General features: G+C 31.7%; 1 protein-coding gene across 4 annotated transcripts in view; it reads left to right on the forward strand.

The window, feature by feature from the left end:
- The window catches only part of LOC127852902 (prickle planar cell polarity protein 3-like), a 209,019-nt gene that overhangs the window by 95,102 nt on the left and 99,219 nt on the right, over positions 1–14,698 (forward strand). The window contains exon 1 of one of the 4 annotated variants that reach the window (XM_052386940.1): positions 5,309–5,477. The exons of 2 other annotated variants lie outside the window; for them this stretch is intronic. In XM_052386940.1, coding sequence (XP_052242900.1) covers positions 5,379–5,477 — 99 coding nt within the window. In that variant the 5' untranslated portion in view covers positions 5,309–5,378. Of the gene's footprint in view, positions 1–5,308; positions 5,478–11,145; positions 11,560–14,698 lie in introns of those variants that run through there. One more of the 4 variants, XM_052386939.1, reaches the window with a different exon arrangement.

The following is a 14,698-nucleotide window of genomic DNA, read 5'->3' on the forward strand; positions in this document are numbered from 1 at the left end:
AAAATAAGTTTTAAGACTCTAAGAAGTTTGCCAGAATATTGCTTATTGCATAATAATTTGCGTCACATATATTATTAACGCTTACTTATTATTGCGTCTTTATTTGATGACATAACTAGCTTTGCTAATATACTAAAGACTGGGGATGGGAAAATTTGGCTGCCAAAGTAAAACTTCTTCATACCGGTATTGAATATTGTTGCTGTGTCAAGTAGTTATGTTATTAATTATGCCAGTATTATATAATTAGTGGTTATTATAGATTTATCATCTGTGTTGAATATGCACGTGACAAACATTCCTTATCTCGTAATGCGATTGAACTCATAATTAGACAATTTTGCCTGATTTATTAGACATGCCATTCCAGGATAGTGCCATAATTCTGTAGGTGGTATGTTATATCATGATTTACATTAATTCTTTATTACGTTCACATATGTTGCATAGGATAAACTGGCACTAGACTCTTATACATACAGAATTTGGTACACATGTTATGAAGTACTTCTATGTAGAAACTATACAATAAGAATTTGTTTAAAAAATTAAACAGATGTGAAAGGCATAATTATCAACAATATTTTTGGCAGAAATTTTGATAAATACATATATTCAAATACTTGGCAATACTGTTTTATTTCAAAACAAAAGTATTGTTTTTGAAATGATAATTTATAATATTGACTGCATTTTAAAAAAGTGTTTGTATGTAGTACATTTTCATTAGGATTTCAAGCTCTATCTTGGTTAAATAAAAGTACAAAAAGTAGACCAGACAAACTGGTTATTACTGTTTACTGCAGTTTCAAAAGAATTTTTCAGATCTTTATACAATGACAATAATATTAAGCTAGTGAATTGCCTGTATAATCTATTTTTAATTCTGATTTTCTAATGATTGCTTAAGCTTACTAAAGGGTAAAACCCTCATGATATAGTGCTGTAAAATGTACAAAACTCAAAATGTTATTAAATATTTACCAATAAACAGTGATACTTAGTATTACTGCTATACAATTATTTCTAGAATACACATTAATTAAATTAACAAAAATTGCAAAAAAGGATGCTTTTTTGTTTAATTAACTATAGATTTAAAATATGACTATTTAACTGCCATCATAGGAAATAACTTTATTACATGAATTAGAGATGCAGTCATGTCACCAGTGGCTTCTTTATTGAATGTAAAACAGATGCTTTACTTCAAATCGTAATTATATGGCAAATGCAATAATACAAACAATGTGTGCCATACAAGAAACCTGAGGCTGTAAAAAAGACATGTCATTAAAATAAATATTGAGGTATCATTTTTGTCCTAAAACAATTCATGATGGAAATTGATCTGTTCAATGATTCTTGGACATTACATCCTTTTGATCCCCGCCTCAGAAAGCATCTTCAACCCAGATACATGTAAGTTTAACACCCATAGAAATAACTTACTTGAGCCAAAAAATTGACATTAAAGTTTTAGACATTAGCATCTGTATAAGGAATAGACCACTGCATACTATCCCATGTTTTTTGCATACCAAAACTTAAAATTAATATCTTTTGTTACCAGAAACATATTGTAAATTAATTTATAAGCGATTTTTAGAACAACAACAACATATTTAATTTAAATTATAAACACTTTTGATCAGTACTAATTGAAATACTGAACTAATAGAGCCACACTATGAACCTAATTTACAATATTATACAGTTGTTTGGATTTTTCAATGTAAATGGTGTTGTTTGAATAGTTTTCAATAAATGGTGAAATTGTATTCACTGGGTAATTGTTACAAGTACTTTATATTCAGGTATTGTGGTTGTGTTCTATTGCAAATTATTTAAAATTGTGTCTTTTATTTTTCCAGTAGATGTGGTCCAAGCTATAATAAATAATAACATCTTCCCATTAAATAAAATAAACTTCTAAAAAAAAAGTCTCGTAACACGACAATGTTGTCATCCTTCAATATTTTGTTCCATGATTAGTTAAAATTCAATATAAATGTAATAATACATCTTAAGACTGCATTATTTTGTTCTATATTTTTCTGTAGGAATATTTATATTTGATAATTTTCTATTTGTTTTGCGTTCTGAAATGCATATAATACAAAGTAAAAATGATTGACATAAAACTACTGTAGTGCCATCGAGTACAAGAAAAAAAACTATAATGTGTTTGTCCCATGAAATGCCTGTTCTGGAAAGGCAATATTAATTAAGTTCTATTGTTCATTTGCAAAGAACTCTGATACTTTGTAAGCAAACAATCGTCACTAAGTCTGCAGGGTACGTTGCACACCTATTAAAATTCCTAGCTAGTTATGAGGTTGATGATTACAACAAACTCGTGCAGTTCACAGCAGTTGGTCGATGTTCCTTTCATGTCACAGATTTTTCATGGCGTTTGAACTGTTATTTTACTGATTTTCTCTCAGCCAATGATTAATTTTCCAAAAAATAAAGCTTTGTTTTTAGGTGAAAATAAAATTAATGATTCATAAACGTTCAGGATCTCCCTGAGAACGTAAAGGTAGGCACGTCTGTGATCTGTTTTTCACCCAAAGAGTTTGTTTGATGCTTCTCTTTTTAGAATTGGGTAATTTGTCATTTCTTCCATTAATTCCTTTGTCAGTTACTAGAAAATATATTTTCCAATCGTCATAAAATAAACAAAATAGCATAAATGTGTGCGGCACAGTCCATGATTGAATTTCTCAGTTTGTGAACCTGAAATATCTTTATTGATGTTATTTATTGCCCTTTGCTTCTGGCAAGGATTATCACTGTCTTGATGTTTTAATTGGACGATACATGTAGGTCAGAAGGTGATGTCAATCATGACCATGTCTGTGAAAAGTGTGGACTAATTTATGGACAAGTTCTTGTCAAAATGTAGATGTTGAAGATTTTTCTGCAGTGGTTTTGTCAAAAAGCTTTTATTTGATAATTAATGCCTGGTTGAATGCTGAATAAAGTCATATAAATATCAACTGTTTGAGCTGTTTTGTGTTTGGTGAGAATGTTTGTTCTTCCTTTCAGTGATCAGCATAACAAGTTGGTCACAAGGTCAAGGTCTTGGTTCATGCTTGGGGTCAACTTTAGGAAATTTGTACATGGTGATCAGCATGATGATAACATTGAAGTATTATACACAAGTTTAGATTCAACTTCATAAATCAAGGCCAAAGGTCAAAACATAACTTGAGCAAATAAAGGATTTTGAATAAGTGGAGCACACCTTAACCAATATCATAGGTCAAAGGTCAAGGTCATAAGATAAGGTTAAAGGTAAAACAAAAGAAATAAATTTAGACTTTTTGTCACCTGAAAAATGTTTTTACAGATGGGCGCATTTTTGTGAAATGTCCTTTTTATTGTCTATTTACATAAAATTTTCTTAGTGTTCATTTTATGCTTCATTCAAGAAAATACTCTCACCTGTTGCATCTTTTAAATTTTAAAACTAGTCGTTAATATATATGTGAGGTGATCAAATTTTGTGATGAAAAATTAAGGTTTTTTGTTGCAACTTTTTTTCGTGACGATATCTTGTTTTAATACAAACATTTGAATACCTACATATATAAGATTAATTTTAATAATTAAATTACTAATTTTTAAACTTGTTTGCAAGAGGATTTATAGTCTTAAGACATAGAAACAATTATTGTAGAAGATAATTTTTTGCCATGCAAGAACGCATTAACAGTGCATGAAATGAAAAAGAGTGTAAGAAACATATTTTTAAGCAATAATACTTAAAATTTGAGCCACTAAGCAATATAATATGTCTGGTGTTTTTTTTCAGGTTAAATAAAACAATAGCTTTTTTCATATGTACTTTAATTGTAAAAAACAATATTGTCTCATACATTGACTGTTTAATGTTCATTACCCAAATGTGTACTGTATATATACACAATTTCAGGAAATATTATTGGTTAAGAAGTTACAATGTTTTTAGAATGTTAACAGAAAGCCCGAAATTGTTTATTGTTTAAAAAATGCATTGTCAATGAATAGCTCTTTTGGAGAAGTATAATACACATATTAATATAGTAATGATTTGTCTTTTTTGTTTTTCAAATTACTTGAAATAAGCTATATGTTGTAATACATTAGTACATCACAATACAGGTTTTCCAGGGTCTGGCTAATTATTGAAATATCTGTTTTGGCGTATTGGCGAAGCGCTGCTCAATATTGAACTTAAATTATGTGGCCGCAGGAGTTCTTTGAGTAAACTGTTCTATTTAATAGCACATTGGCACAAAGCAAGTGGAAAATTGGATAAAAGTGTGATAATGTTTCTGTCAGGTTCTCATTCAGAAAATCTGCATTGTATGGGAAACTTTCCAAGAAAACGTAAACAGTAGTAAATTATGTGTGCATTTTCACATAGTATACAATGTAGCTATTTGCGTGGCAGACTAGATATATATAAGCCATTATTATGTCTTTGGATTTGCAAATCTTTATTTTGGGGAAATACATGCATTGCAGAAATACCAAAGTGTGTATCGTTAGAGTTTTAAACAAAGTTTGAAAATTTAATTAATGATTAATATGACTATATGTGGCAAGTTTTGTTATGGATATACGATAAATAAATTATATATCAAACTTGTTCCATCATTAACTTTGCAATGCTTTAAACCACATATATGAACAATGGAAAATGTATGGGTTATCAAAATATTAAAGAATTTTGCACATTAATGTCACTGATGCTTCAAACAATAATTAGTGATTCCTATTACAGTAGCAATACAGTTATTATCTTGAATAAAGAAGCAAAACTTTAAAGGGATCTTTTCATGGTTTGGTAAATTGACAAAATTGAAAAAAGTTGTTTCAGATTCGCAAATTTTGGTTTAGTTATGATATTTGTGAGGAAACAGTATTACTGAACATTTGCCATGGTCTAATATAGCCATTATATACATCATTTGACGATTTAAAAACCTAAAAATTATAAAGCGTTGCAACGCGAAACGATTGAATAATTTGGAGAGTTCTGTTGTTGTCGTTTAAATTTGTGAAACTACGAAGATTGCTTATATAACGTATAAAATACGCATCTTATGTATGCTTGGCAGAATAGCTCAGTTGGCAAATGCGTTTTTACTTCAGGATTCTGGGGGTCACTGGTTCGAGCCCAGCTGCGGGCTACTTTTTTTTTCCTTTTTTAAATTTTATTTTTTATTTTTTACTGGAGCTTTAAAAATTTAATGTTTACATTTATCAATATAAAGCATTAAATGACGAACTTCAAAACATGCCAAAATCTGTGAAAAGGCCCCTTTAAGGAATGGAAATGTGGAACAGTTTTGACAATTGAACACAGAGTAAAGTGTCACATTACCATGTTCTTTCTAAAGCGGAAAATGGCGGATTTACAGTTAGAGCCGAGCACCTACGACGTGGAGAGACTTATGTATGGATTAGGCCTTGTGAATTATCTGGTAAGTTATAGTGTCTTATAAGCTTTATATAATGTATGGATTAGCCCTTGTGAAATATCTAGTATGTTGAAGTGTATTATCAGCTATGTATGGATTAGGCCTTGTGAATTATCTGGTAAGTTGTAGTGTATTATTAGCTTAGATTAAGCCTTTTGAATTATCTGGTAAGTCATAGTGTATTATTAGCTATGTATAGATAAGGCTTTGTGAATTATCTGGTTTGTTTTAATGTATTAATAGCTATGTATGGATTAGGACTTGTGAATTATCTGGGAAGTGGGAAGACTTAATTATGTAATGATTAGGCCTTGTGAATTGTAACATAGTTTGTGGATAACGCAATAACATAGACGTAGACAAAGTCCATCTGTTTTCATAACATAGTTGATTGAAACGTGTGCAATTCTGATTGGCTGTGTGGAAAGTCACGTGTCTGCAACGTAAATATGACATATGCAACAGACACATAACAATTACATACGAAATAAACCGATGTTTGACGATCCTAATGTAACTTAATTATACAAGGATTCATCAAGTATGATACAAACCCGAAGTGTCCAAAACTTTGTGACATTTGATACCCCGAGGCAATTAAATGTTGATCTAGTGACTGCCGTTTGAAGAATGTTTGAAATTTGGTTTATTGCGTTGATATAAATTTTGATTCTTATATTTATTCAATAATGCCCCAAACTGTTTGTTACATTACAGAATTATCTAGTAAGTTGTGAGACTTGTTATGGAGACTTGGTATGCTCATACCTATTCCCCTGCAAAACTTTCATGAACAGTTCATCAACCATTCATACACAACAAATAGCCATTTTGTTCATGAACAGAAGTTCATGACTTAATGATTGATTCACACACTTCAATTCATAAACTCATTCATGGGTTTAAGTTCATTAACACACTTCAGAACAAATGGCCATTTTGTTCATGGACATTAGTTCATGAGTTCTTTATTTATTCACATCATTAACACATTCATGAGTGTAAGTTCATTTACACACTTCAAGAACAAGAGCCTTTTTTTGCCTTCAAACATTTATATAGAAAAAAAGCTGTCATATTATGTCAACTATAACAATTTGCAGACACTTTGCTTTACAAATTATGTAATTTTGTTTAACAAAGTGTTTCCACTGAAAATGCCACAACTTTTCATATTTGTTAAGGGTGGGTGAGATTGGAGATTGTCAACAGGCTGCATGCTGGCTGCCAGCAGCTGAGCTGTTAAAATAGAACAAAATAATAAAAGAACAGCGCCTGCATAATGGGGCATGCTGTACCAAGGTATACTCAGCTAATTGTGTTGTACCTGGTTCATAATTCTTATACAATGCAACATACTCAAATTTCAGTATCATCATTCAATACAACACATGCACATTTAATTATCTTCATACAATACAACACTCTAATGTGATTATCTTCATTCCATACAATGCCTTCAAATGTGATTATCTTCATACAGTACAACACATTCGAATTGCATCATCTTCATACAATACAAACCACTCAAATTGCATTATCCTCATACAGTACAACACACACAAATTGCATTATCTTCATACAGTACAACACACTCAAATTGCATTATCTTCATACAATACAACATACCCAAATTGCATTATCTTCATAAAATACAACACAATCAAATTTCAGTATCTTCATACAATTCAAAACACCCAGATTGCATTATCTTCATTCAGTACAACACAATCAAATTTTAGTATCTATATACAATGCAACACACTGAAATTTCATTACCTTCATGAATACAATCCAACACAATCAAATTTCTTTATCTTCAATCAATACAACGCAATCAAATTTCAGTATCTTCATACACTACAACACATTAAAATGTATTGGTATTCATACAATCCAACACATTAAAATTTCATTAACTTCATACAATATGAACATCATTATACCATATAAATATATTAATATACATTCAAAACACGAATCAACAAATCTAGATAAAATGCAATAATTGGATATAATTATTAACCCTTTCCCACTTAGAAGCAAAGTGAAAATGGTTATCATCATCAAACAGCAAAAAACCAGAACAGCCTGCAAGTAACTAGCAGTCTGTTCAGGCTTTATGCTGTTTGCTGCTCATCAGTATCTAAGGGTTGGAAATGAAGCCTTTTAAACTTGAATCTAATAAGAAAAGGCCTTTTATTAAATTTTACTTTCTAAGGGACTTCAAATGCATCAAAATACGTAGCTAAGTGGTAAAGGATTAAGAGTGATGGTCCGGTCTTATTTCCTCCTAAAGTAAACTAATCAAAGCGCTGAAGGCACTGTAGGTGTTTGCTGTTGTAAAATGTCGTCCTTGATTAGCTTGTGCGCATTGCACAGGCTAATCAGTATGCACAGGCTAATCTTATTTGACATGCATTAAGGCCCATTTTCCCTGAAAGCAGCCAATATGTACAGATTTCAATGATAAACACCACACTGGCCAATCTCCTCTTACAAGCTGTTAAACACTTTTAGTCATATAAAACCTCTGTAGTGTACCAGTGGTGAACTATAAATAGGCAAATGTGCTGGTTATCTTTCCTAGCAGACGTTAATAGCATTTGTCCTATCTCTTACACTGCGGTTCATCACATTCACATGTAATGTTGAGGCATGAAGGACAACTTCGCTAGAAGAATGGCATTTGTCATCTGCTACAACAGGCAGTGGTTGTCTTTCCATACCGTACCTAAGGCTTCTTAGCACATACTGATTTGCAACATATGGTCTGTAACATTAGTGTGAGCTAACGCTTACACGAATCAAAGCGTTGAAGACACTGAATTTGTTCGCTGTTGTATAATCTTAGACACAATTCAGTTTTCAAAATTATGTAATAGCTTTTTATATCGCAAGTTTGAAATGACCACAACCCATTCAAATTTATACAGAGTGTAATAGTACAAAATATACAGAGTACAAAAGGTCGAGATGTGTGTTGTTTTTTTCAAATATTTGATACAGCTAATCAGTGTGCACATGCTAATTTTATTTGACATGCATTAAGCCCCGTTTTTCCTGAAAGCAGCCAATATGTACAGATTTCAATGATTTACTCTAGACTGGCCAACGTTGTCTTACAAGCTGTTAAATACACACTATGTAGTGTACCAGTGAGAACAGGCAGATTCGTCGTCTGCTTAAATTTAATGGAGTTATCCACACAGGCAGTCACGGGTTACGGTTCCTACCGTAGCTAAGGCATACTGATTTGCAAAATTGCGTCTGCTTTATTTGTGAGCTAATGCTCACAAATAAAAACAATGCTATTTAACTGATTTTAAGAAGGATTTGCTCAGTCCCTCTGTACAATAAGCAATTCATGGTCCGTGGAATGGTAAAGAACAAACCTGTTTAACAATTTTTTATTTACTATTTGTAATAATGAGCTGACATCAAGCAGATATAGAGTAGAACCACAATTATGATAAGACATCTGTATTTTCTGTATATTTGTAATATATTTATTAAAGACATAATAAAGATAACATAAAGACATAACAAAGTTTTTTAACGATTGAGGAAATAAGTATACTGGTTGTGTACGTAATTCCGGCCTGTACGTAAAAAATCGGCCACCTGTGTTTAATCATTTTCACGATCTTAGCATACACATTTTGCTGAATTTTATTAAAATCAACTTAAAAACCAACCCTTTTCTCAATATTTTGCAAATTAAAGAGGCATATCACTGTGAACTTTTATATCAAAATGTCACAATTGTTGGACAATGTTTTTGTCATGTGGAAAAAGTGACATCATCAATATTTGTATTACTTATATTTATATAAGAAACAAATATATTTGTTAAAATTGTTGTTATTTTTTTATCTAATAAACTTTAACTAAGGTATTTTCAATTAATTGTATAAAAACATATATCAAAACATAAAAATTAGGACCTAATATATACTTTTTTAATATATGAATTACCTCCCTTGATTAGAATAATAATATGTTATTTGTTGTAAAATTAAATACAAGCGTTTACTAAAAATCGACAATGAAGTCAACTTTTTATACAAAATGTGTTTAATTTCTTAGCTTTATTACATTTTTTTGGATAAAACATATTAAAAACAAATAGTTTTTCGGAATTTGCAGTTGCTTGTTTACTATATTTATTAAGATAGGTAGGGGGAGTAACTGGTATATAATGTCGCATATATTTTAAGTTTCAAGTAAAAAAAATTTGTTTGTGTAAACCTTTATTAATACTCCTAAAATGAGGACATTTGTCTAAAGATATTTTTTGTAATTTTACCTGCAGATTAAACTAAAAGGTGGCCGATTTTTTAGGTACAATTGCCCTATGAAAATTGATAGTTTATATGTCATTAATTTCTGTTCATAAAAGTAACATACACTGATCTAATTCTATTGAAATTTTCATGCTAGATGAGTTTTGAACCCAGGATTATATATGTGAGGTTAAATTTCAACCAGTTGCCTAAAACAAAAGATTTTGTTAAAATAGTCCCAAAAGTGGCCGGAATTACGTACACGACCAGTAATGAAATAATTATAAAGAATTTTAAAATTATATCAAAAGAATATAAATGGTATTTTTGAGTGCTTATTTCAATAATTTTATCGTACTCTTTAATATGAATTGGAAGACTTGAGTGCAAATCAGCTCCAAATATTAACTCCAATGGGCTTAAACAATCAGATATTGTATTTGTGTCCTGATTGATTGAAATCTAGTGATTAAAAATTAAATCTGCTATTTAAGAATTTATTGATTTACAGAGTCTGGTTCAATTAATTCATTGAGTTTTTAAGTTATTGTGAAGTATTTAAATGTTTGTGTCGTGATTTGTGGTGAATTGGAACATTTATTATTTAAGTTGAAGTTGGTCGGGTACAACTTAGAATTTCTATGCATATTACTAGTTAGAGAATAATGAATTTGGTTAGATAAAAATGTCTGATAATGTTTTAGACGAGTCATATTTGAATAATTGGAGTGCTACATTGTTTTCAAGCCCCCTTGTTTGTTTTTAACTTTTCAAGGGTATCTTTGCTAATTATTTATTATACATTTTAGCGGTGCTCTGTGAAAAGGGGGTTTAATGCGCGTGCGTAAAGTGTCATCCCAGATTAGCCTGTGCAGTTTGCACAAGCTAATCAGGGACGACACTTTACACTTCTATGATATTTTTTGTTTCAAGAAAGTCTCTTCTTAGCAGAAATCTAGTTTAGGGGGAAAGTGGACTGCACAGGCTAATCTGGGACTATGCTTTACACACATGCATTAAAGTCCCGTTTTCACAGAGCACGGCCCATTTATATGTTCACATACCATTTCAAACAGGATTTTAAATTGAAAAGCTGAAAGAGAGAATGAGAGTCATTATGTTCATGTTTCTCTTCACAATTCAAATAATATAATGTTTAATTACAAAAGTCCTGTGTTCTCTGGTGCTGAAAGTATCTAAGAACTTTTCAAACAGGTTGTTTATTTCTCTTTGAGTTTATCTAGGAGTTAATCTTAAGGAAAACATCTTGAGCGAGAAGTGAAAAGTATAGGGTACGGAAATTGAGAACCAAAAAATCCTTAAACCTGATGGGATATCAGAATATTCTTCATTTAACTAAATTCTGAGTGATGGGATATCATAGGGCGGAAGGAACTTTTCTTGGATGCTTTTCAGACTCTATTTTGAAGGTTTCAAGACAGTGAATAGAAGTCCGGAAAGAAATATATGGGCGAATCAGTTGTTTTTTGGCACTATATCTGAGATAGAAACTTAGATTTCGTCAAATTTATTTATTTATAACACACAGCACTTTAACAGTTGAAATTTCAGGTGTTTCATGTACAATTTTCTATCACATCGTTTAATTTCTGAGAAGGACCATGTTGGATTGATAACAAGATAAATGATATATGTTTGGTGCATTTGTGGATACGGAAAGTTCACTTTAGTTCAGAATAATGTGGGAGGGGGAGACTTTGGAGTTTGTCTCCCAGAATCTTCATGCTCAACAAGCGTTGCTGGACGTCTTTGAAAATGGTGGCAACATTCATAGAACGGTAAGGTACTGCTGAGTGACTGACAGTGAAATACAGGGTTGTATTTAATAATGCTTTCTGCACCTGGTTAATAAATTTTGATGCCACATCTGTAGTGGCAGGTATTACTCATTGCTCTTGTCTGTCCTTACATATGTATGTCTGTGCATATGTTCAAAAGCTTGTGTTTTCAACTTTTCTTTAACCCTTTCCCACTTAAAAGCAAAGTGAAAATGGCTTTGTGCAAACGAATAAAACAAGAACAGCCTGCGAGTAACTCGCAGTCTGGTCAGGTTTTACGCTGTTTGCTGCTCATCAGTATCTAAGTGTTGGAAATAAAGCCTTTAAAACTTGAATATTGTAAGAAAGGTCTTCAATTAAATGTAAATTTCTAAGGGACTATAAGTGTGTCAAAATAAATAAAATAAATCTAAGTTGTAAAGGGTTTATTAATGGGTGGATCTCGCTCAAACTTTCACAGTTGCATGACCTTATTGTGTAGATGAAGATGATGTAAATTAAGGAATTTTAGTTGTGATGATTTTTGGTGGAATCATGGCCCTTTATCTGTTTTTACACTGTCAAAATAATGGTCCCACTATTTTGTGTTTTTAAATCCTCTTCAACTTCTTTATGAATGTGTAGATGATCATCAAGAAAGTGTTTTTGGCCGCCACAATTTTGTGCAGAATAACGGCCCTTTGTATGTAATGTATTACAGTCCCAATATTTTGTGTTTTTAAATGCTCTGACTACTAGGTGGATCTCTCTGAATCTTGCAAAGTTGAAAGACTTTAATTTGAAGAATATGATCGAGAAAGGATTCTGGGCTTCAACAATTTAAGGCAGAATTATGGCCCTTTGCCAGTATTTCCACTATTGAATATTAATATCCAAAATTGTGTGTAATCAATAGATCTTACTCTTGGCAAACTTGCTAAAACTTTCGCTGTTGAATGTGTTGATGATCATTTTGTAGATAATTGTGATGAATTTCAATTGGGATCAGTTTTTACCCTTTGTATTTGTGTCCACAGTAGAATATATAGTTAATTGTCTATCCAAACATTTGTTGTTGGGTCATCATTGTCTGTGATACATTTCTAGTTGTAATATCCTCAAATCAGTTCTGTGTTCAACATTCAACATGTTGTTCTTGCTCATAAAAAATATTGAGTTGCAAAAGGCAAAACTTGGAGCAAAAAAATATGCCTTGAATGCCAGAATGGGCTTTCAGTCAATAAATAGCTAAATATTAGCGCATTCTGGTTTTCATGATACAAAATATGAATACTGTAATATTTTATTGAAGTCTGGCAGCTGTGATATCAGCTGATATTTCAGAGTGCTGCCTAATACACAGGTTAACCTTGGGAATCGTCTGATATTGAGTGATCAGACACTGACCCAGCCTAAAGTGCACATCATTACACCTGTTATAGCTTACCCTACTACGAAAATGTGATGTTCTGATATGATCAAGAAAAAAACACACTAATTTTTGTAATGCAATGATGAACTATTTTTGATGTTGCTTGCAGATAATGTCTTATCAGCATACTTATAGGCATTATAAATTTTGGATCAAAAGCCAGGAATAATGTATACATTATTTACTAAAAAAATGTTCAATTTTAAACTCAATGGCTACACCCATTCATTAATTTTAATTATCATGCTCATAATGTTACTAATGACACTCAGATATCTTAAATATCAAGCTCATTCTGTTACTATGACACTCTTTGTTTTGTTGGACCATGTGGCGGCAAAAGAAGCGCAATCAGATTGGCTGATCAGTAATAGCCTGATTGACAGCTGGCAATTGGTCAATGTCTCTATTTGGTGTTGGAATGATGTCGTTTAATTGATTTGATTCATTGATTTGATTGCATGGATTGATTGATTTAAACAATTTGCTTGATTGATTATTGGTTACTTTTTGGAGTTTATACCACCTTAGCACAACATGTGATCAACCTTTCAATTATCGATGGCTAATATTTCGTTTCTTGTTGGAGTTTCAGAGCATGTGATCAACTTTTGTCCATCGTTCATGTTGCGTCATGTGTGATTAACATTTACAATATGAACACTCAATAGGCCACTTATATTGCCTAATCTTCATGAAACCTGGATAGAACATTAACTTTGTCATTATGAAATCTTGATCATGAGTTCAAAACTGGGTCATGTGGGGTTTAAAAATTAGGTCACTAGGTTAAATTTAAGTCAAAACTTGTGAATCCTGTAGAATTCTTTTTTGTGTGATGATGTATCAGCCTTGTATTGAAGTGGTGTGGCTTTGTAAAAAAAACATGGCCCCCAGGGGCTGGGTCAGTTTTTTTTATACGGCTATACTGAAACATTGTGAACTCTCTAGAACTCCCATTTTTAGCCCAATCATCATAAAACTTGCTAAGAACAATAATATCTTTTCCCAGTTTAACAATTGTTCTAGTCCATCTAAACACATATCCACCAAATTGCGCAGCAATTTTCATTATATGGCGGAGGGATATACAATTGGCGTTGTCAGTATATCAGTCTTGTCAGTCCTTCCGTCCCTTCATCTGTCACAAACTTTTGATGGCTATATCTCAGAAAGTATGAAAGATACCAACATGAAACTTCATGGGTGTATATATATCAATGAAGAGAATTGGAGAGGGATATCAATTTAACGTATTTGCTTGCTTTGTTATTATGGATTTTTTTCTCAAAGGATTGATTGATTATATTAGTTATGGATTTATTTATTGATAAAGTTCACCTGGCAGAGTAGCATTTCTTGATTTTGGATTTGTTCAATAAATTAATCAATTAAAAGGCTAGGCTATGTATGGTAAACTGATTACTGTGAAACCATATATTTTCGCCAGCACGAAATTTCGTCATTTTCTTGAAAATGACGTTTTTGTCAGCACTTAAATTCGCCAATTCCTGACTTTGAAAATAAAATAAAAAATGATTCTGTTAATATCCGATTTTTTGGTAAAACATGTCCGAAATATGGCGTGGTTGCAATAAATCGTAGTGGGAAAAGAGGGAGGACACTTAAGAGTCATTTGCAGGAGGTGGGGCCTGTTTGTCACATGTCACTATACTAGTCTTTTGTTATCAGCTGATCAGTAATGGGCCCCCATTAGTGTATCATTAT

The sequence above is a fragment of the Dreissena polymorpha genome, chromosome 12 (assembly GCF_020536995.1).
Source record: "Dreissena polymorpha isolate Duluth1 chromosome 12, UMN_Dpol_1.0, whole genome shotgun sequence".
Taxonomy (NCBI): domain Eukaryota; kingdom Metazoa; phylum Mollusca; class Bivalvia; order Myida; family Dreissenidae; genus Dreissena; species Dreissena polymorpha.